Source organism: Bombus fervidus, chromosome 2 (genome assembly GCF_041682495.2).
Source record: "Bombus fervidus isolate BK054 chromosome 2, iyBomFerv1, whole genome shotgun sequence".
In the NCBI taxonomy this organism is placed as follows: Eukaryota; Metazoa; Arthropoda; class Insecta; order Hymenoptera; family Apidae; genus Bombus; species Bombus fervidus.
In genome coordinates this window covers 7,139,153-7,162,546 of record NC_091518.1, presented here as the reverse complement: position 1 = coordinate 7,162,546, position 23,394 = coordinate 7,139,153, and the positions used below count along the sequence as shown (strand labels likewise).

The following is a 23,394-nucleotide window of genomic DNA, read 5'->3' as shown; positions in this document are numbered from 1 at the left end:
CCGCTTGTAACATCAACCACATCTCAGTCCGCATCGGAAACAATGTACGTCGCCGAAGCGAGGTGCCTAATGATCCCTCAATATCCCAACGGTCCTTTCACCAAATGTTCGAGAACGCCTAACAAACGCGTGGGTAGTGGGGATATTGAGGGATGACAAAGAAAAAGAATCGGATTGCGCCGAAAGTCAAGTAGTTGTGAGAGCTTCGGTCTTGTGAAAAGTCGCGTCTGGAGTTCAGAAGTGAATTGTAGTTAGTGTAAACCAAGTGCTAAGAAATAAATTCTCTCTTTTTATTTCTTTATTTTTATCTTTTATTTTTTCATCTTCGATTTCTCTTTTTTTATTTTACGTGACACGCTCGTGGCCAGGATCACGCAGGCCTTTTCCGCGAAACTATTCGATCGAAGGACCGACGATACATCATTGGACCTGTCGGCATTTCGGCTTTCTCGCGACATTGTTTATAGTTTGCTCGATATCTCTTAGGCCTTTCGTCCACGATACTACAGATTTAAATACGTAAATTTCTTAAAAGTTGATAAATCGAGTTTTAAATTTTGTAAAAGTGAAAGGTAACGTTATTAAGACAAGCAATACTTTAATATCATGACGACAAATACTTTGAAAATTTTTATGACAATGAAAAAACATATATTTTACTTCGGAATCAAGTATAAGAATAATTTTGGTAATACGGAACTGATAGACAATGTACTGAATCTTAAAACTGCTGTCCTTTAGAAAATAAGAGATTTAACCTATCATGTGTTCTTTTCCTATAATCTTCTTATGTATAGTTAGTACACATTGATAAAAATAATAGTAAATATTAATTAATATGTAGAGCAATAATTGAAAGTAGATAGAAATGTGTGTTTTTTAGCCACATTCTGAAAGTTTCGAAATTTTATATGACGATTCAGATATTCGCTATAAATAAGCATAAAATTGGTGAGTGATATATTTCTTGTTTTAATTTAGATAGAGCAGGATATTGGATTCTAGTTATGCCAAAGATACAAAGTTAACAGTAAAGGAACTTGTAAATTATAACTTTGAAAATATTATAAATACATCGGTCTTCTTATAGAATTGTATGAAATATTCGACATACTTATAGACGGTAGCGTATGTTACAAAAATTATGAGATTTGAACACATTTCTCTAGTCTAGAATCTCGTGTGACGAATGAATTCGATTCAGAATTCAAAGAACTACCTCGTAGAGGTATTCCGCTGACGCCATTTCTCCACGATGAATAGTGTAAGTACTTATATACGTAGAATGGAGAGCTCGTGTTTTCATCCATGTCGACTCGTAAATTAGCCGATGCACTTCCACTAGCGCCATTATTTTGCTCGAATGGCCCGCGATTCTCGTACGCACACCTAGATGTGTTTGTACATTGGGTAGTTTCCTTTCTGCTTCTAGGGTGAGCTACTTTCTGGTTGACCCGTTTTCCTGCAAAGCTGCAGCTGAAAAATGCGAATTTAATTGACGAGACAAAGCGGCCAAAAAAACAGAAGTAACGTAAGACAAATTTGTGGTACAACTTATTAAGGAAGGGAATGTAGAAGAGGTTTGAAAAGAAAGTGGAGGTTAAAATTTTTACGAAATAATTTCTGTATAGTCAAATTAATAGTTAATTAACTGTAACCGATTGTTAGCAACAGTAACGGATATTGTTATATTGTTACATTATTTTATTAATCGAAGGCAATAGGTGAAAAACATTACAACTCGCATTTCCCGTTTTCCTATAAGACAGTAATTTTGAATTCTTATTTTTATCTCTTTCTGCCGTTCCTCTTTCATTTCGTCATTAAATATTACCACCCTTAATCCATATTATATGATATACAATATCATGTATTGGTTATTTATACTCATATTTCTATCTATTTTATACGTTTACCATTATATTTTTCTATTTTATATTTCATTCACAATTTTATAGGTATAATATACATACTATTTTTTTTCCATGTTGTCTCATCTTCAAATCCATAATATTCTTCAAATAAGTATAAAATTTCTTTTCCCCTTTCGTTAAAAACTGCATAATTTTTCCTGTATGTATAATTTCAGTTGATCACAGAAGTATATATAATATGTTAGATCTACACTATATTGTGTATAAAATTATATGTAAATCATTAACATAGAAAGTAACTTTAAATCTATTTTTGACAAATACTTATTATTCTACAATATTTATCTATTTTTCTCTATTTATTTATTTTATTTACTAATTTGTACTATACATTATTTACTATTACAATTTATTTATGTATTCTTATTTATTTTATTCTGATAATAGAATCGACGATAACAGAAAAAGATAATGTTTAAGAATAAACTAGAATTTGCATTGAAAAATTATATGATAGAAACACATTATTAAATATTCAAGTAATTGAATATTTTTAATCGAGTGTGTGTGATATAAAAATCATCATTAACCATCTCAAACTTCGAATCAATTTGACTCAACCCAATTTGGAATTCTGCATCGCTTCTTTTTATTAAAAGCTTTTTTACACCTCCACAAGAAAGATGTTTAATTTCCTTATTTCGCACCGAATTTTGCCGGATGAAATTGTTGAATTTTTAATCTTTGTTATACACTCGATTCAGCATATATATTCTGATCGTTCGAAATTGGCAATTGAAAATTTTGAAATTCACAATTGATGGTATACTTGTATGCTAAAGGCACGAGCAGAATGCAAAATTTTTCCGTCGGTCAACGTGGCTTTTAAAGCGGAAATCTCATTCCAGTGTCACGACCACGTGCACCGTATAAAGAATTCATACCGGAAACCACTTTGCATCTTACTTTCCGGATGTTTACGTAGATTACATTCGACGATAGGCGTATTTTATTTTTTAATTTAAAATATATGTATATAAGTGCGTGCGTGCGTGCGTGCGCGCGCGCGCGTGTGTGTGAATCGGAGATGAAAGGACACCGGAGCCTTCACTTTGGAATTCTTGGGAAAATCCCCAATACTTTCGCCTTTATGATTTAACCCGATTATAATTGTCCGAGATTTGTGATAGTGAGCTTGGGCTCGAAGTGACAACTAGTCGCTAAACATAGCCGCGGTCACGGGATGAAAGTTTTTACCTAACAGAGGTATGGAGTAATTGTGTAAAACACACAGACCCTATTCTTCGGGCAAGATGATTACCAGATGTCGATGCATCTCCACAATACATGTTCAGCTAGCCTGAGGACCCGCTATAAGTCTTAGGATTTAGTTAACTAAGGTCCTTTAAACGGACAAACAGTCTTTATCCTAACAGTCCCTATCATCTACTACGGGATAATACGGGAAATCTGCTTTTCTCATGAACGACGCTTCCCGCCAGCAACTTTCTCTCAAGGGCGGCTAGCATCCTTTTCTAACCACCAACATAGAAATTAACTAATTAACGTCCATTTCCCTTACTTTCCGAGCGGAGGCTTTCCTCGACGAATCCGATGATCTCGTGCCCTTAGACACACCACATCATAGTTTTCCTCTGCAGCGTCATCGCGACGGAAGGTCATTCCTTTTCTTGCCGTCATTAGCCAGTTATCTAGTGCCTGTACGATCGGTGAATAATCTACGTTTCAATAAACAATTAGTCAAGTGATTCTTGTATCGCGAGAAGTAAGTCGAGTCCGATTTAGACTTTGGAGCAAAGTATATCTGTTATCCTGTTGACCGCGGATTCGTTATCAAACCTAAGGCCATTGCCATTAGTGTCTAATTACCGCAGCCACTTGCCAATCTTGTAACATCTATACTTGTGTTAATAAACGTTACCTCGATTGTGTGACAACGATGAATAATTCCTGTGAAGATTCATTACGCGCCCCTAACCCTAATCTTAATGATAACCCGAAATCAGAAGTGGGATCAGTGCCGGTTGTAACGATGCAACAGCTCATGACCATTGTGCGCGAGTTAACTCAGCCGCGAGAACAAAGATCGAGTGCGGAACTTGGAAATTTAGCGCTACCACGTTTTAACCCCAAAACTGCGGGCTCCGATCCAGCTGCATGGTGCTCAACTGTCAATCTGATGATGGAAGGAAATCCTTTACGAGGCAACGAGTTGTTTTCTGTCTCGAATCGTGCTTTAGAGGGTCCTGTCGCGAGTTGGCTTACGCAAGTGCTGACCGATGAAGACATTACCTGACTAATGGTCAAGGAACGTTTCACTATGCGTTTTGGTGGCAGAGAAACAGCGACTTCGGCGCTAATGAAGGTAGCCAGGGAACGACCACTGAAGGATTAAACTCTGGGAGCTTATGGTATGCGTCTCCATTCCCTTCCGAGGACGAGGTGGCAAGATTTAACGATGACCGAAGTAATCAATGCCACCACTCTTTATCTACTGAGTTCACGAGATCAACGCTTCAAGCGACTAGCACTTACGATCGTGATCTCAAGACGGAGGACCAATGTCAAAGTGAAATGAGAGTTCCCTCTTACGAGGAGGCTGGAGCTAAACGAAGCAGGCCATCAGACTCCCGGATTAAGTGGATTAAGTGGTACCACAGTGGTACCCACGGACATAGAAGAACGGAGTGTCACAAGAGAATAAAATCGGAGCAGGAGCAGAATGTACCAAACCCAGGGGGAAACCGACCAGCCGCATCGTCGAAGGTGTCTTGCTTCAAATGCCACGAGGAGGGTATGTTGCGTCTAATTGTCCGTTATTGCGAAAAAGAAACTCCGATTCCAAAGGGAAGGCCTCGGTGTCCTTTCATCTTCGACATATATATGAGGTAAATAACGTGTAGGCTTATTTGATAAAAAAACAAGTGCATGAATTGGAAATATAATTATAATTAATTGTAATTGAAAATATATTGTGTATTTTCTTCCAATCGCGGGGAGACGCGGTAGCGTTGAAGCGCGTCAACGGGAGTTGTAAATTCCCGTTACGATTAAACGAATCGACACCACGAGCAGGGCGATCCCCTTATTTCTTATGGGATAATAGGGGTGTTTGGTTTTGAATATAACTGGAATCTACAGTTATATAATCTATATCTATTTATTTAACCAGCCTACAATACTTGTTGCGTCGACAGATATTGTTTGACTTCGTTGTGCCGGAAAGTACAATAATTGATTGACCCGAAGGTTGATCGATTTGATGGGTAAAGCACCGAGAACTTGACTTTTGATATTTTTCGATATTCGTTAGACTAGCGATTTTATTCGTCAGGGCTTTCGATGTATGCAATATGAATTTTAGACTGAGACTGACTGCCCTAGGATAAATTCCTTGTCCTCTCGGGGAGACGACCCCCACCGCGCTCGGATCACGCCACCGCTCGCGCCGATGATCACGTATGCTGATTTCTTTGTGAAAATAAAGAACGGACAAAAATCGACGTTTCTGGAACTCGCGGCCGGGCGGCAACCATGCGCTCGTTGATACATTGTATGTTCCGTCGGGAAGATGAGACGATTCGTATATGACGCTGGAGGACCGCGAGAGACGGTTAGAAACACGATCCATACTAAGCCTCGCGACGTAACACCAACTTTGTTATAGTTTACTTAGATCTTCCTTCTATCTTAAATTAATATATGACATATTAAATGTTGTATCAACTATTTAAATGAAATTAGCAAGTACAAAAAAGTACTAAAAGAAGAAAACGGATTCGTAGAGTTTCAACGAACATAATGTTTAAATTTATATTTTTTTACTTTGAATATGTCATAAATAAAGCTTCGATGGAGTTATATAAAAAGCTTTTCGAATGTTATGCATAATTTTAGTTAATTTCTAATAATGGAATAAAATTCATGTAACAGGTATTTGTAGTTTGAAGTAATAGGCCCTTTGGTATCGAATACATAAATATAATGGCGGCACAAGGCCGTAAAAAAAGTTCTAGCTTGAAGTCCGAAGCCAGGACGTCGTAAAAAGAAAACCCTGGAACTTAGGGAAGAGCGCAAGGGAGAAAACTGTTCCCCTACCCCAAAGGGCAGCCTATAAAAGAGGGAAACGAAGAAAGTTCGTGACAGAGTGCGAATCAGGCCCCGGCAACGCACGCTAGTAACATTAATAAACACACTGTAAAATTAATACGCCGAGTATTCCTTTGTCTCCCTTCACATCTTACGCCTCAAATTGGCGACCCTGACGTGATCTTAAGCGAAGGAGGTGAACGTATTAGTGCGACATAGACGTCAAATTTTGGCCGCAAAATGTCTCGCTCTGGTTTATCGTGGTAGAAACACAGTTCCAGAACGCGCGTATTATGAGTGACGAAATGAAATTTAACATGGTCATCGCGAACCTAGAGGAACAATACACGAAACAAGTCGAGGACATATTGCTCAACCCGCCGGCTACGGGACGATACGAACTGTTGAAGAAAAAACTTATCAAAAGAATGGCTAATTTGAAACATAAGAGAATATGATGCACCAGACAAAGGCCGCCCACGTCAACATACACTTTATTATATACAATTTTGAATTATTATACCCTCCGCAGCCTACACATTTTACGCCTCAAGTTGATGACTTCAACGAGATTTTTTACAGTGCGAGAGAGTGGGCGTTATTCGAGAGAACACAAATGGGAGATCGGACACCGTCCCAGTTTTACAGAGTATTGAAGAGGATGTCCGCCCCCGGGATTCCGCCCGACTTCATCGCGGCGACGTGGAGAAACCGTCTTCGGATGTACATACAGCAAATCCTGGCCAGCAGCAACGAAACGGACGTAGAAGTCCTGACCAGGATCCCTGACCAAGTCTACTACGATATATCAGCAGAGGGAGAATGACAAATCAGACAATGAAACTAAGACTGTGACGGGATATGAGACGGGCTAAACCAATTGTAAGCGGAAAGCAGCGCGCTCAGCATCGACAGCCAACGCCCTCCAAAACGACGCTGGCAAGACCCGGGCCTACATTACTATCACGAAACCTTCCAAAGTTGCGCAACAAGGTGCCGTCCCCCATGTAGTTGGAAAAAGGGAAAAGCGAGCGGAAATTCCTCGTGAATATTGGAACCGACCTATGCGCGTACCCGGGCAACAGATTATGCGATTTCGCGAGCGGAAACGAGTACGAACCTGTCTTTTGGACGAGCCTTGAAATGGCATTTTGTAGTGGCGGATGTTAGCACGCGAAGTTCAAAAGTTTGATTTTAAGCACACAGATTGGTTTGCGATTAAAGATAGTGTTTCTATCAGCGGATTTGAAAATAGTAATATAGTATCGTGGACAGATGGCGTAAGAAATATTGGGTATATGTAATATAATCAGCTATAAACAATGTTGCGAAAAAGCCTAAGTGTCGACAGGCTGAAAGGGTCGGGAATGGACTTCAATGGGCCAAAAGCGACTCGTCAATGTGTCGTCGGTCCTTCAGTCGAATTGTTAGAATAGTTGGTTAGAATAGGAAGAAGACGTACGTGATCATGGTCGCGGACCGTTACGGAATATGTACGTGGTGGGGGTATGAGAAGAGAAAGGTATGCTTATGGGAGAAAAACGAATTAATCGAGGAATATTAGTTGAAAACTATTAGTTGTGAGTTGTGAATACATTTAGTTGTTTTTGTTATAGCACATTAATATATTTAGTTCATGTTAAATAACAATCGTTTCCTGTTTAATCCATTCCAAATAGATCCATCTATCAATACATTTATTATATAGGATAGAAATCATTGGAATTCCTAATTTCTAATATTTCTGAATAAATAATCCTATAATAGTAACAATATCTGTTTTCCATAAATATGAAAAAATATCCGCTTCGATAGATAATTTGAAAATAATTCACAAAATCCTAATCTGCAGAAAACAGGAGGGATTGTGTCAATTTCGGGCTATTTGTTCGTATTCAGATCATCAAATTTATCAAAGACTTCATCAATGTCAATTTGTATATTCGAAATGTTGAGATTAGTATTTATTTCAAAGAAGTTGGCTGAGCTTGTCGCAAAGGTCGATTCGAAATATCTAGAGCAAAAGAATACACAGTTCCATCAGAGTCGTCAAGATGAGCCGTTGTACGTTATCTTGCAAGCTAAGGTATGATCCACCCTCCTGCTAATAGCAAATATCGAGAAGGCTTTCAAATTGTTCGGAATTACGAATCACGTCATGCATATATGAATCCTATTAGCTTTTAGCAAGTGATTTACAATGCGACGTAAAATCGAGAAAGGCGAGGTAATCGCTACATGAGTTGCTCTATTTGTATGCACAGTGCGCGGCTCTTTTAGTCTTAATGTTATTAATCAATTCGATGAGAACCACATTGGATACAAAGAAACGCGTATAAAACACGTACTTTTTCCTATTAGGTAGAAAGTGTTCAATGACAAATAAAATATTCTTATACACGAAATGAACAGCTTCGTTTACCGATAGAAATCTAAGCGTGTTAGTCAAATGAATTTAAGTAATTGTTTGTGGCGTGATAATCGGCACAATTGAAGTTTAGGCGAGTTATCAGTTTGTGTATAGGCTGATTTTTCGAATCGTGTTTTAATTACAAGAAAAGTGGTGAATGATATTTATCAATAGGAAGGAGCGGATCCAAAGCTCTTTGTGTGGATATTGAATTGTAGTTAGTGGAAAACAGATCAAGCAATCTGAAACATATTTCCTGAGATAAATCAAGCGGATAAAAATAAACGCATAGGACATTAAATTTAATTTGTGCAAACGAAGCTGTCAAAAAAAAAAAAAAAAAAAAAAAAAACGTGATAACAGAACCACTTAAATGGGAAGATTATAATCGCCCAAAATACAGACATACACATTAGGATGCAATGTCAAAATTTTTCTCACTTTTACTTTTTATAATATCTATCATCGAAGAGAACATCAAGTAGAGGGATAATGTATACAGATCTAATAACGCAAATAACGTCAGACAGGCTCACTTTAATGTATAATTGTTCAATGCCATTTTCCTCGCTGTCAATACGTCAGCTATTAATACCCCTCCACCTCTCTTTCTTTAATTGTTTTGATGTTTCTATCAAGTCCATAAATGTTATGTGAAAATATGAATCTCGAACGCCTGGAGCAGCCACCTGGGACGACCGCCTGGACTTCGTCATTTTCGGCTGTGAAACGAGAAGGCGTCGACGCTTGAGGATTGCCATAAATGGCGTGTGAGCCAGCAGGCTTCGACATTTTGCGACCGCGACGTTTGGTTTTTTCGAGTATTTCTTGTACAATCATTGACATGGACGTCGAAATAAAACGCCGCGAGTTTGGCACTTCCGGATCTACAGAACGTGCTGTAAACGCGACTGTAGTATTTTCTTACAGAGTCGCAGATATTCCCTATAAAGCAATTTTCTTTGTCAGTGATAATAATAACATCGTAAAGATCAGCAGTATTAGAAATAGCGTGATGCATTAATAACAAACTTCGTTCTGAGGCGGCTAACAATGGGCTAAGGGATTATGTTTTATGGTAAGTCCCGGAACGTAACAACATAGAACAATTATTTAGCAACGCGAAGAAATAATATGAGATAATTGATAATTGCAAAAAATAATATTATAAAAATAAATTCATTAATGATGGTTATACACCGTGACATATCTCTTGTAGGTAATATTTCAACATTATATGTATCGCATAATAAAAAATTCATCGTGGCGCCATGGACAATCCCTGTAAAACTAGCGTGTTTTTCAACGTGTTAATAGTTGTAGACGTATTATTATATTTCTTTATACCTGTAATAAGGCTAGATATATTAATTGTCAATGATTGTAAAGAAATAAAATTTTTTTATATTTTTAGTATGATAAAATTCCGAGGTTATCGATTTATATAGAGTAGGAGTTCACCAATTCTCTCTGCTATGATTTTCCTTTCATATAGTACAGTTCATTTTCAGATAATCGAATTCAATCGACAGGAATTCAATGAGTCGAACACTAACCAAATTGCGTTCCAATAAGTGGAGTTCTGCTGTAACAACGAATAACGTTTCAATAAATGATGTAAAGCATAAAAACAAATTTATTAAATATAATTTCATTATAAATATAAGTTATATATCTAGCATGTTTGCTTTCATATATTATTTGTTGTTGTTACAGTAGAGCAATAATTTCATTATATTAATATTAATGATTGTTATGATGCTATAATGACATTAATGATCGTTAATCATTAATATCATATCAATTATTATACTAATAAAGTATTAGTTACTAAAACTTAAATGAGTATTAATTTTGTAATATTGTATATATAAGTCATAGAATGCTTTTGAAGCATGTTTATTATTTATGTTTATGTTTGTCTTAATTACAGAATCTTGTAACACTGCGCTTTAGTCAGTGAAACTGTCAATCGAGAGTGTCCAATAATAATATAAATAATTCACCAAGTTGTAAGATGAATCTTTTCAACAAATAATTAAAATAAATAATCGAAGAATTAATTAAAATTGCGTTTATCGTATTCGACACTTTTCTTCGTTATTTAACCGTAATTTCAATTACTCTTCGACACATAATCAGAAGGCACACATTCTTCTGACATTCAGTGTGTTATGTAGTATTAATTGCGTTAATGTATTCAGGATGAAAAAGTTATTCCGAGAGTGTCAATCGATAGCTGTGTAAGTCGTACACGTACTCGACGATTACGGTTTATTTACATATGCCGTTCATCCCTAGGGTGTATAAGTTAAATTCCTCGCCGAAACTTAATAAAACTTCCGAAATCGTTTCGAAGTCCTTGTATTGAACTTCTAAATTAGCTTTTCGCCGGCTTTTGAAATTTAATTTTCACCACGCAGATGTAACTGAAGTCCTACTTGTTTATTATTTCCCTCGGTATGCCTAACATTTGAAAACTAAGAATATCAAAAATACACAATGAAACGTTTCAAATTGATATCAAATATGCGCATATTGTGTTACACGTATCGTATATGATATTTTACCATTTGTATTAGTTTAAAGCAAACATAACTCACAAATCTTTCACTGTTAATTTGTTATTGACAATCTCTTACGTTTCCTTTTCAATTGTAAGTATTGTTTATTCTGTGAAGAAATATTTTTTAATGTTTAATAAAAATAGAAAAATTTATTAAAATTTAATAAAAAATAAATAGTATTTTTATGTTTGCAATCGTTATAAAGCTTGAGGAAGGATATTTTTGAAAAATTTGGGCAATTAATAAAATTCATGGATCGATGCAAACAATAATTATATTAAGAAATTAAAATATCCAGATTAAAATTAGTCTTTTGGCATTTTTCATCAATATAAAATTAATAATAAATTAATAATATTTTTTTATCACAGTAATTCTATAATGTTTGCTTTATAAAATATATCAAATGTATTACATTAATTTTTTATACATTTGTTGTCATTACTATTATAAGATTATTGTTGAAAAACACATGTTTATTTATTAAACCTCTATGGTTGCAAAATAGTTAATAATTACAAAAACTAATTGTAAATCAACTGTAGCGAATTAATTCATTAAACATATAGATAAGTTAATGTCATTATACATATAATTAGTCAATAAAATGGAATAATAATATCTTAAATTCTTGTAATAAAACTTGTGTAGAATAATAGTTTCTGTGAAATTAAAATCCAAAATTTCCACTGGAGAAGGTAAAATAAGATACTTTACGAATGCTTAATTTTAAATGAAACAAGTTTTCGTTCGGTTAGTCCCTTTTAATAAATACAATTTTAGATAAGCCTTTATAAAGATTATGTTTTACATATATATAATATGATACACACAACTGTTTCTACTCTATAAATACATACAGAAAATGCATAAAGTATACATAAACAAAGAAAAGAAATTCTTTTTATGCAAGAAGAGCCATCTGTTGGGATTAGATCCTTCTAACGTTACAACATATCTGCTTTACACGTTCGTTAATTTTAGTTTTCGTTCGTTTACATTTACCGAAAGATCAACAAGCCAATTGTATGCATATTTGTACAAGATAATAGAACCATTTTTAATTTAATTACGTGTGCTGTCCGGTGATCTTCAACTTTCCACCTATCCTGATCAACAAAGCATATATTGTATGTAAATTGAATAAATAAAAAAGGTAATACATTTCATGTTACACATGAAAATAATAACACTATAAAGCACGATAACAGATATATTAATATCGATATCCTGTAAATCAGGAAGAATGTTTGAATAAAATACTTATATTATATTAGAAATATTACATATATCGCAATTTTTGTTTCGAACAATTTTTGTTTTGTTTTGTTTTGTTTGTTAAAAACATGGTTTACTTTCAAATATGCTTACGTGTCAAAATAATCGAAAAGAAGCTATGTATTTTTTTTTTTTTTTTGGTTAGACTTCGTTATGGGACACTACTTTGTCTAAACTTACATAATCTAATAAAACCGAAATACAAAGGTTTTGGTTGCCAAAATCTATTGGTTTAAAGGTTATGCGTTGTTAAATTTTGATACTTTTAGTCTATTGTGTATGACTTATTCCGTCTTATGCATTTGAGATAGACTGTTAAAGCGTTAATCTTTGTTAACATTTTGTTGAACGTTATCGCTATAAGTATGTACTGGTTTGGCTACATATCTATTTTTCTGGCCTCGCCGAAAGGCCTCGTCCAGAATGACATTTGCCAAATCGATTCATATATTGATCAAAATTTTGAATCAATGGATTCCCATAATCAAAACTGTTGTATTTCGTCTTTATTCGTCGAATAATGAGAAGATAATAATGTGAGAAGATGGAAAAATATTTTTTAAACGAAGTGATGTCCGAAACGATGTTCAAATCCTTTTTCTTTTTCTAACAGTGTAAGAAAATAATGTATCGATGTTGCATCAAGGTCACATAATGTAATAATATATCAATATCAAACACTTATAAGTTATGAATATAACAGTTACAAGAAAAAAAGGTATAAAGAGAAAAATACAAGTGAGGTGGTGTTTTGGTGTAGAAAAGAAATACTTGGTAGTGTTCAACAATATATTTATTTAACAATCAGCAATACTCGCCTTCAACTGGTTTCGTACAATCCTCGATTACCACTGACTTTCTCGCTCCTCGACTATGCTTCGCTGTTAAAACTCAACTCTCTTCACTTCGCTGTTCAAACTCGAATGTCTCTTTTAACTAATTCGTTTTTTTTGTTGCCCTTCGATATCCCCACTACGCACACGTTCGTTAGGCATCCGCGACCGTTGCTACGTACGTTTTCTTCTAAATATTTGGCGGAAGGACCGTAGGGATATCGATGGCACATTAGGCATATCGGCCCTACGTTTCGGTGATATGCCTTCTATCGCGAAGCCGTCGGAAAGTTTTCTCGTCGAGTGCCGCTATACAAGATACTTACAAATCGATATCTGCAACAATGTTGGTAAATGTATGAAATAACATCATGTATTAAGAATAAATACATGTTTAGAAGTAAACAGTAGTCGTCTTAAACACTTAATAAAATGAATTTTAGCTACACTTTACTTTAGGGGGCATAAAATTATTGCCCTTTTTTTAATCATAATAATTTTCGACGCGGAGAATCCAAAAATGCAAGTCTTAATCTCAAAAATAAAGTCTCACACAAAATACGTCACACAATTTGTTGCGATATGTCAAATGTTTTTAGCAATATGTATTTTGTTTGGATTTCTGTCCTAACGTACCTAATAACTCGATTGTCCTACAGCTTGCAGAAAACAGTTTTTTGTTTTAGTTCTTTCAGTGTGTTCGAAGTGTTCATTTGTGTTTTTCATATACATAGTTGCGTTCTTTCGATTCATTTTCTTTCTTACTGCTTCCTTTTTTAGTTGTTCTTCCTTTGTTGTGTTATGTTTTTTAATATTTATTTTTGCATTATCTTGAGTAGAATTTAAACGATTTACCAATTTCAAAGGAAGAGCTAGTTACCTGGTCACGCGAACGTGGACTTTTGTGGACCAGCTAAGATTTTTTTTTTTATTATCTAATTTACAATTATAAATATTATAAATATAATATATAATATAATATTATAATTATATTATATTATATTATTATTATTACATTATATTATATTATATTATATCATATTATATCATATCATATCATATCATATCATATCATATCATATTATATTATATTATATTATATTATAATATATTATAATATATAAATATTATAAATTAAAAATATTATCTACTTTACAATTTGTTCAGCTGGACATTTGGTAAATTTTTCTAACTCAATTGCTAAATAACATGTATTTATTTACTCTCAGCGGGATACCATCTTCGAGTTAGATTATTTTATCACCTTAGTGAGGTCAGTGAGGTGTTTCTATGAGAGTTTCGTTCGCTTCAGCAGCCAGCTGGTTTAGATGTGTTGTCGTTCTTTCCTTGTATTTTTCTTCGTACCTGCCGATTTCTTCTTTGACCGTTGATATTTTTATGGTTTCTGACATACCATGGGGCGTTGACTATTGTTCTCAGTATCTTCGATTGTAACGACTCTAGACCAGCTAAGATTGCGCGATTTATCGCAAACCGTTGAAATTGTACGATACGCCAGAGTACAGAGTTGACCGTTTTCGCTGTAACATCGACCGGGCCAAATGTAGGCAGCTTGCGATAACAATTGATTCCTTTTTTGACGAAATTCAGTTGCCTTTGGATAAAGCAATTCAATAAGTTTTGTAACAATAACAAAATCATGTAACACAATCAGCTCATGTAACAGTTCGATATTCATATATATTTTTGTATTATTTTTCCATCTGAATGTTATTACTTTTACGTTATTTAAGATTGACGAAGCAAAGTTTGGAAAAACGAAATATAACTATAACAAAAGGGTCGAGGGCCACTGGGTGTTAGGCATGGCCGATACCGAAATTAACGATTGCAGAATAATTGTAGTTAAGAACATTACCTTCTGTTATAAAAGAACATATTGGCGGCAACATGAAGAATATATTCGTTTTGTAGGATAATTTGTTCGATTCGTCTCGATTCGTAACGAGGTAAACGAGTCCGGTTTGGTTAAAGGTTATTTATTCTCCGAAAAACCGTAAAACAGATTGCAGAAGAGAGAAATTCTACTAAATGTTTTATTTTATTAGTCGCATAACGTTAGCCTCGTGCGAGATACAGATCAGTATTACAAAAGAAAACAACAGATGTTCGTTATGTCACATACTTACACATACAGATGACATCACTTACGAACATTAACGAAATACGAATTGACTTTCTCTAACACGTTAAAATGAACGATACTCCACGAGCTTTCTTGAATCATATCACGTTCATAACAAAAATGTAACATATACACATATATAACAACGAATAACAACAACAACAACAGATACGATTGCACAGTTCTTATACCTTTATTTACTTTAAGAATACTTAGACCAACAGAAACATCACGTTGTCCACAATTTTAATAAGTTAGCGATAATTTATCTTGCAAAACGATACATGTAATTCATACTTGATTAAAACATGCATTAGAGCAACAAAATTAATTTTCATAATCTCAGGGCGTTATTAATCACGTAAGCAAACAACGTACTTACACGAGTATGTCCTTACTCAACCCTTTATCCTAGCCTTTTCGATAAAGAGCGTCTTGAAACGCATAGTAGTTTCCTGAAATTTTGAGACATCCCAAAAGCAGCTACTATCCACAGTCATAAGATCCATCGCGTTAAACCGATTACTTAGACTTGTTCCATACACGCTCACATTATGCATATCCCTTTATGATTATTCAAGGCGAAATTTATAGTCACGAACGGTATTCCTTTATGCAATCAGTTGTTGAAAGGATCGTGTCACTTTTCCATCTAAGGAAAAGCTTCGGTCGTAAATTTTACGAATTTTATTTAAGCGAATTTATTTTGTTAAAGCGAATTACGAATTTTATTAAACCGTATAAATTAATGGCAAATTAGTAGGTAGAAGTAGTATTTACTATATACCTTCTTATGCAGTCAGAAATACAGAACTGAAATTATTTATTAAAAAAACTTAATAATAGAAGGAAGAAAAACGTGAGAATTTTCGTAAGTAATTTTATGATAGCTGCTTTCGCATCATATGTACTTATTTTTCTGGTTCGGTGCATGTGGGGAAATGAGACAAAATCGCCATGAAATTCAGTCCACAATAAATTCACATCGATATCATTTAACTTCGAAACGCATCTATAAGTAATACATAGCTTTAGGTTTCATATTTTCGTTACACCTTTTTACTGAAGCATTTATAGACTTTTTACTGCTGACATTTTAATCTTTTCGTTACTTATAGGACGCACTAGTAAAATTTGTATATATTAGCTTTTAAAAATCCGTTCTATTGTAATGATTTTTATATATATTTATTTACTATATGCAACTACAATGATCATAAAAAATAAGATTATTGCAGATTCTTTTATTCGTAATTTTCTGCTTGAATTATATACATCTTGAAGATAAGCAAGTGTTCAAACATTGTTAAACTATAGCTTATATGTAAATGTACATACATACATGTCGCAACTGCGAGCAAGTGATTTTTCAAGCGACGAAGAAAACCAATTTCAGTCGGAAAAACTTACAATTAGATAATGAAGGAAATGTTTTATAACGTTGAGATAAGCAATTCAGTATTCTGTAGTTATTTTTAAGTATGTCTGCGACGCAATTAACGTTTATGTTGTTTTGCTACGATGTATGACAGACATCAACGAATATTTAAATAACAATGTTACTGTCATCTAGTCGCCAAGAATGTTTGAAAAATTCTGAAACTTATAAAAGTGCGAAAATGAGATATGTCTGAGCTTAAACACTTTTATTTCAAAATTTGCAAAGTTACGTCATTGCATTGGAATGGCGAATGTTCAAGTATATGTACAAAGAGATCTTAAACGAGGTCAGCTTCCTGTTGGAAATGTCTAATAAGTCGTTACGAACGATTCGTATTCTTGTTAATGAATATTTATTAGAGGTTGTTATGTAAGGTAATGTAAGAATTAGACATGCTAATATAACACCAGGATTTCTTACCGCGTTTGGCTTTTTACCTCAAAGAATGCTTACTGAAACAATATTTCTTCCTTTTCCGTTTCGTTTTTTAATTAAGAAAATTACTGTTTATGAAGATATATCGTATAAGGAATTGAAAAATGAAAAAACGCAATCTTAAATTATTGTACAAAATACAATGGAAAATATTTAGAAATAGAGAAATAAATTATTAAGAAGATAGTACGAAAGATTTATAACGAATATCATAATTACTTTTCCTTAAAAAATTAATTTAGTATGATAAAAGATAATTGAAATATTCTTATTATTTTCATACAATGAAATGTTGCAGAACAATATTATAATTAGAAATAATAAATACGATTTGATCATGATTTTCGGCAAGTTATTTATTATCCTAAGAAATATTGCGAAATATTTCTATTTATATTTTGATATCAGAAGGTAAATACTGATTTTCTCTAGAGGCACCTTGAAATTATGTGCACAATGTAAAGATTTATGTATGAATAGTAATGCGAATTAACAACAAATAAAAATTAGATATGGAAGTAGACAATATATTCTAAGTTCGTTTATGTAACAAGATAGAAATAAAATATAAATAAATCTGTAAATGTAATAATATGGTACTTATTTAATATTTATGTATTTATTTAACATAATATACGTATATATAACTTTCTTGCGTGTTATCGGCAATTTTTATGCTGGGTGATCCATCATTATACGTGATTGGCTTAGATAATTCTGTTTTTAATGGCCCGATTGATAATTGTTTGTCTGGTATAACATGGTTCAAAGAGCGCTTTAAGATGACATGATAATTTTATTTATTATTTTTATTTTATTACATAATAATTTTCTACACCTATCTCTTGACGGATATTGAGACAAATTCGGTAATTAGTATAACAAATTTATTATCTTTTTTATCTGAGGCACAAAAACTTCTAATAAATTTTTCAATCATGTTATAGCAGACAAAAAATTTTCCGGTCGGCCCACTAAGAACGAAATCCAAGCTGATCACGTTTCATGGGTTAACCTTTATATTTAACAATGTTCCAAAGGACATATAAATAATAAATTGTATAAAATGAAGTATTAAAAGAAACCTACTATATTAAACATTTTTAACATATACTTAATCCTCTGTTTTTTCTGACAATCGGCAAAGTTTAATTTAAGGATAAATACTAGGACTCGTTGTATCGATCATTTAGTAAAAATTTTACAAGATTTAGAATTTAGAATAGATTTAGAATACATTAGCATTCGGTGTGGAAAATTTAGAATTTAGAATAGATTTAGAATACATTAGCATTCGGTGTGGAAAACATAATTCTGGGAAATAGTGACTCGTTTAGCGGACGAAACGTAAGTTTAAAGGTTTACATTATGCTTGAAAATTTTATTGCTTTGATGATAACTTTAGAACTACCGAAAGTACCTGAAAGTACTACCGAAAGTACCTGAACAAAAGTTATGTAACTTTTAATGTTGCAACTTTTTACGTACTTGAATAAATCCCGTATAAAAGGAAAGAAGAACGGATTTTTTACAAATATCGTCATTTCTTACATTTTTATACATCATTATTTATTACATTATTATTTATTTATTATTATTACATTTCATATACCCACTTTTTGCAAATTAAAACAATTCCATTCTCGAAAAATGTCAAAATTATTTTAATTCATTTTGTGTAAGCGAATATTTTCAGTTATATTACAAATATTATAAAAACATTAATTCAGACTCGATCTTTTTCGGATGATTTTGTAAGAAAGGCATAATATACTCTACTTTGAGATCAGTTTTACCAAAAATAAAAAAGTACATTTATCATTTGGGAAATTAATAACTTACTGAAGTACTATAATGATATTGGATGCAAAGAGATTAGTTTGGAAGTAGTGTACGAAATCTATAGATTTAAAAATATTGTAATTAAATGCAGATAAAATAACAACTATGTATATAAATTTAATTATCCTTTCCATGCTTGGCACAAATTTTCTCTTAAATTTTAGGATTAATTAAGGCAAGACAAGACTTAAGAGAATCGAAGAATTTTGTAACATTAATTTAAACGAATATGAAACGTATAATTGAATTTAGATATAAAGATCGCTTTTTGTCTGTCTTCTAATACAATTTTACCTTTCTAATTAATTTTCTCTCTTTGAATTTTAAAAATTTTGTCTTCAGTATAGCTTTCAAATATACTCAAGTACATATACTATACATATAATAATACTCAATAATATTTCTCTAATTCTCACTTGAATTAGCATTACAAAAGCTACTTTTCTATACGTAGAATGCGTGCTATAGAGCTGTACATAATGCATCTTCAATTCTTCGAACAGCATAAGCAATGCCCCTAAATAATTAAGAAATTCGGAATTAAACTGATGCAGAAAATTCTGAAAGAAATTAAGATATACATACTTTTAAATATTACGAAAATTCTTCGGAATTACAATATTAGATAGATAATATTCACGATATTGTAATAAATATTTAACAAATATTTATTTAGCGGCACGATTTGTGTTAGATTATTTAAGTCGTTCCCCTTTAACCTTTCACCTTTTACCGAGAAAATCCTCATTGTCATAATATTTTAACTACGCATATTGCGTAATATAGAGGATATTTAAAATAAATGTTACTATATAACAATTGAAAACCGAAGGACAAACAAATGATACGCTATTTAAAAAATAACGAAAACGCTTTACCGAATTCTCCTTAAAATTTGTTCTACCTTAGATTTTTATTTAGAAAATGAGTCCTGTTTCAATAAAGTAATAGTACAACCTTCCGTAATAGTCATCCGCTCTATCATTCCTACATATATCGTGTATATATATAAGTACATTGCATATTATGAAATCTATATAAGTATTTTGATCATAATGTAATTGATAAACCAAGGAAAGTAATTAAGGAAAGTAGTGACAAAATCTTTAATCTAAGGGAACTGTGTATAAAATTACGTTCTAATGTAAAAATTAACTAAATTCTATAATTATACTTGTCTAAAATTCTATGCTTCTAAATATTATACAATACTGTAAAATGCAAAACCATAACGACTACGTAAGTGATTGTGAGAATTCATAATAAAATTTTCTAGATATGTATGTATTTTTGAAAAAAATACATTTATACTATTTAACAATGTGGACTTCGATAAGAAAAATTTATAATAACCAGCTTCCATCTTTTAAAAAAAGAGGATAAAGCGATTAAAATATTATTATAAATATAAACTGTTCCATAAAGTTTTCACCAATTCGCGAATGGACTCGCTTTTTTAATCTGTAATTAATCTTACACGGATAATACGCGATAAATCGTTTCTACCGTAACACGTTCCGCTCACATGGGGTTGTTTTATTATCTTGTCCCCGTGGCGTTTTGCATTTCCATGAAACGTATCCCATTTTGCCTGGTATAGCCTGCGAAAATGTAAAAAAAACACTCGTTCGATAAATGTATCATCGAATATCCAATTAAAACAAAATTCATTACTGAGATAGTGGAATTCTCAACCATTCCTGTTGATCCGTAAATTTTTCTGTTTCAGTTGTGTGCGGCGTCGGGGTGGATGTGGCGTACCGTCAGCACGTCATGGGGTTTTACGTTACGTGAGGATAATTCAACATGCGTATACCGTAATTCAACTCAATTATCAGATTTCGAGGACCAAATATCGAGAAAGAGATAGAAAGATTTCTTATTCGATTTGTTTCATTATTTACAACGTTCTTTATTATGGTGAAAAATTTACGATTAGTATAAATTCTTCTCATAACAGAAAAATATGAAATTCAATAGAAAAATCTATTAACCTTTGCCTTACGAAGTTCCAATAGCGCGTGCCATAAGCAACAAGCCATTTCACGTTTTGGCTAAGTGCTCGAAGTTGTGCAAATCGCACATATCTTTTGATATATAAATGCATGTGTAAGGTACAACTAATTTTATTTTGCAAGATGTTTGATAAATAGTTACTAGCAATTGATCATTGAACAAGAAAGATTTGTTATCTTGAAGTAAATAATAAATCAATAACATCGGCGTACCACATCTCTCACACGATACTGGAAGTTAAGGGGTTAAATATTTAAACAATGATTGAATAAATTTGTATAAAAGTGAAAAGCTAATATTTTTTTGATTAAAATAATTTACACAATTAATTTTTCATTTGTTTATTATATTCATGATATGATAGAATAAGACAGTAGCAAAGATAAAAATGATTGATGAAATGATGATGATTTTTATTAGAAAGTGATTCTAAAATTATGTTTTGTGATAGTGTTTTGAATAAAACTACACTTTCTACTTGTAATACAATTAAATATGTTTTAATGATATTGCATTCAATATTATAAGTTTTATTTTGAATATAAATTAATTTTAATAGAAATATTTAAATACAGATTAATGCAGTTGCATTTTAATGTTTGCATTTTAACGTTGCAATTTTGTATTTGAACGTTTGAATTTTAAGTAACGACTGACGATACAATGTTAGTAATAATTTAGATAGAATTTTAACAGGAAATAATAATGGCTCTATTATCAGAGAAATTGCTCTTATTACTTATTTTCAAATTTAAATCCAGAAGAGTCATAGATTCATTTTAAAGATGAAAAATTTTTATATGAATTGAAATTTGAGGAAAAATTTAGATATTAATTTTCTGGAAGAAGTGTCTCTCGAAAGAAAGCTGAAAAAAGATAAAAAATAATAAAGGTCTAAGAAAAGAAAGTAAGAGAAAACCAGTCTTCTTTAGTCTTTTGTCATCATCTTTTTTACTTTCATTATTTTTAAAAGAAATCCTTATTTACTATTTATGAATTATTCCATATCCAGTTATATATATTACAACTTATGTTAAAAATTTAAATTAAAACTCACAATAATGATTTGATATATACGAATTTTTAATTTATTTGAGGTGAATAATTAGGGTTGTTTGATAAGGAAACGAGTGGATGAATTTATAATGACAAGATATATTGAAACAAGTATATATACATGTACAGAGATAATGTATGCCGATTTTGATCATCGCTCACTCAATGCTACAATACAAAAAAGAATATAATAGGGAGGACATTGCCACAAAAAGTCAACCTTTTTGTGTAGCTCTAGCTGAAGATTACAAGAAACAGCAATAACAATCTAGACCTTGTAACCCAAAACAACGTTAGTATTTAAAGGTACAATAATATGTGTCTCTCCCAGTTTTGAATTTTTCGATTCAACTTGAAACTTTTTCTACGGCCATGAGCCGCTAGATATTATTCAAACTAAAATGTTCTAAGAATTGTTTAATCACTTACATTTCAATGAATTCCTTTCTAGATAAATTCCTTTCCCATCTCTCAATTATTATAAAAATATTATTTTATGCATATAATTTATATAGCATTGTTAATTTTATCGAATTTTATCTTGATATACATGAAAATACGTATAACTTCGTAGAGTGATGTGGGTGTCCTTGTATAATTACCGACTAATAATATCTCTTTCGCTACTACGGGTGACTACAGTCCCTCTTCATAAAATGCCACTGACATACTACACAAATAATATTGCACAGCCCTCTTCATGGACATAGAAAAAGCTTTCGATACAGTAAACCACGAAAGACTACTACAAACAATCAAGAAACAATTCCCGGAGCAAATACACCAACTAATAAAATCATATCTAAGCAACAGAACCTTCGTAATAAAAATCAAAGACGCATACTCAGAAGTCAAAGACATCAAGGCAGTGGTCCCGCAAGAAAGCGTCTTAGAACCAATACTATACACACTCTACACGGCCAACATACCAACAACTACAAATAGCAAAATACTGACATTCGCGGACGACACAGCTGTACTAGTCAGGCACACTAACCCAGAAACAGCAGTCGCAACATTACAAAAACATATCACAAAAATAGAAAAGAGGCTACAAGCTAAACAAATCAAAGCTAACCCTAATAAATGCAACCACATCACATTCACACTGCGAACACAGATACCACCAAACATCTTCCTGAATGGCACGCAAATAATACAAACTAGGCAAGTCAAATACCTAGGGCTACACATAGATTCACAACTCACATGGAAACAGCACATCAAATCAATAATAGACAAAATACAGACAGCAAGGAGACAAATGCACTGGCTAATAAGTCGAAAATCCAAATTAAGCACTGAAAACAAATTAAGAATATACAAATCAATCATAAAACCAATCTGGACCTACGGAATCCCGCTATGGAGAACAGCAGCAATGAG

The 23,394-nt window shown here is 32.7% G+C and overlaps 1 protein-coding gene and 1 long non-coding RNA gene across 4 annotated transcripts in view; one reads left to right on the top strand and one right to left on the bottom strand.

The window, feature by feature from the left end:
* LOC139998162 (uncharacterized) overlaps nucleotides 1-23,394 on the top strand; it is a 400,650-nt gene that overhangs the window by 323,983 nt on the left and 53,273 nt on the right. The window contains exons 1-2 of one of the 3 annotated variants that reach the window (XM_072022508.2): nucleotides 3,948-4,689; nucleotides 20,666-20,726. In XM_072022508.2, coding sequence (XP_071878609.1) covers nucleotides 4,470-4,689; nucleotides 20,666-20,726 — 281 coding nt within the window. In that variant the 5' untranslated portion in view covers nucleotides 3,948-4,469. Of the gene's footprint in view, nucleotides 1-3,947; nucleotides 4,784-20,665; nucleotides 20,754-23,394 lie in introns of those variants that run through there. The other 2 variants (XM_074112208.1, XM_072022509.1) reach the window with 2 other exon arrangements.
* On the bottom strand, nucleotides 9,555-10,060 carry LOC139998163 (uncharacterized). The gene is made up of 2 exons (XR_011803194.1): nucleotides 9,856-10,060; nucleotides 9,555-9,741 (listed from the first exon to the last, which is right to left on the bottom strand). It is a non-coding gene; the product is annotated as an uncharacterized lncRNA (long non-coding RNA).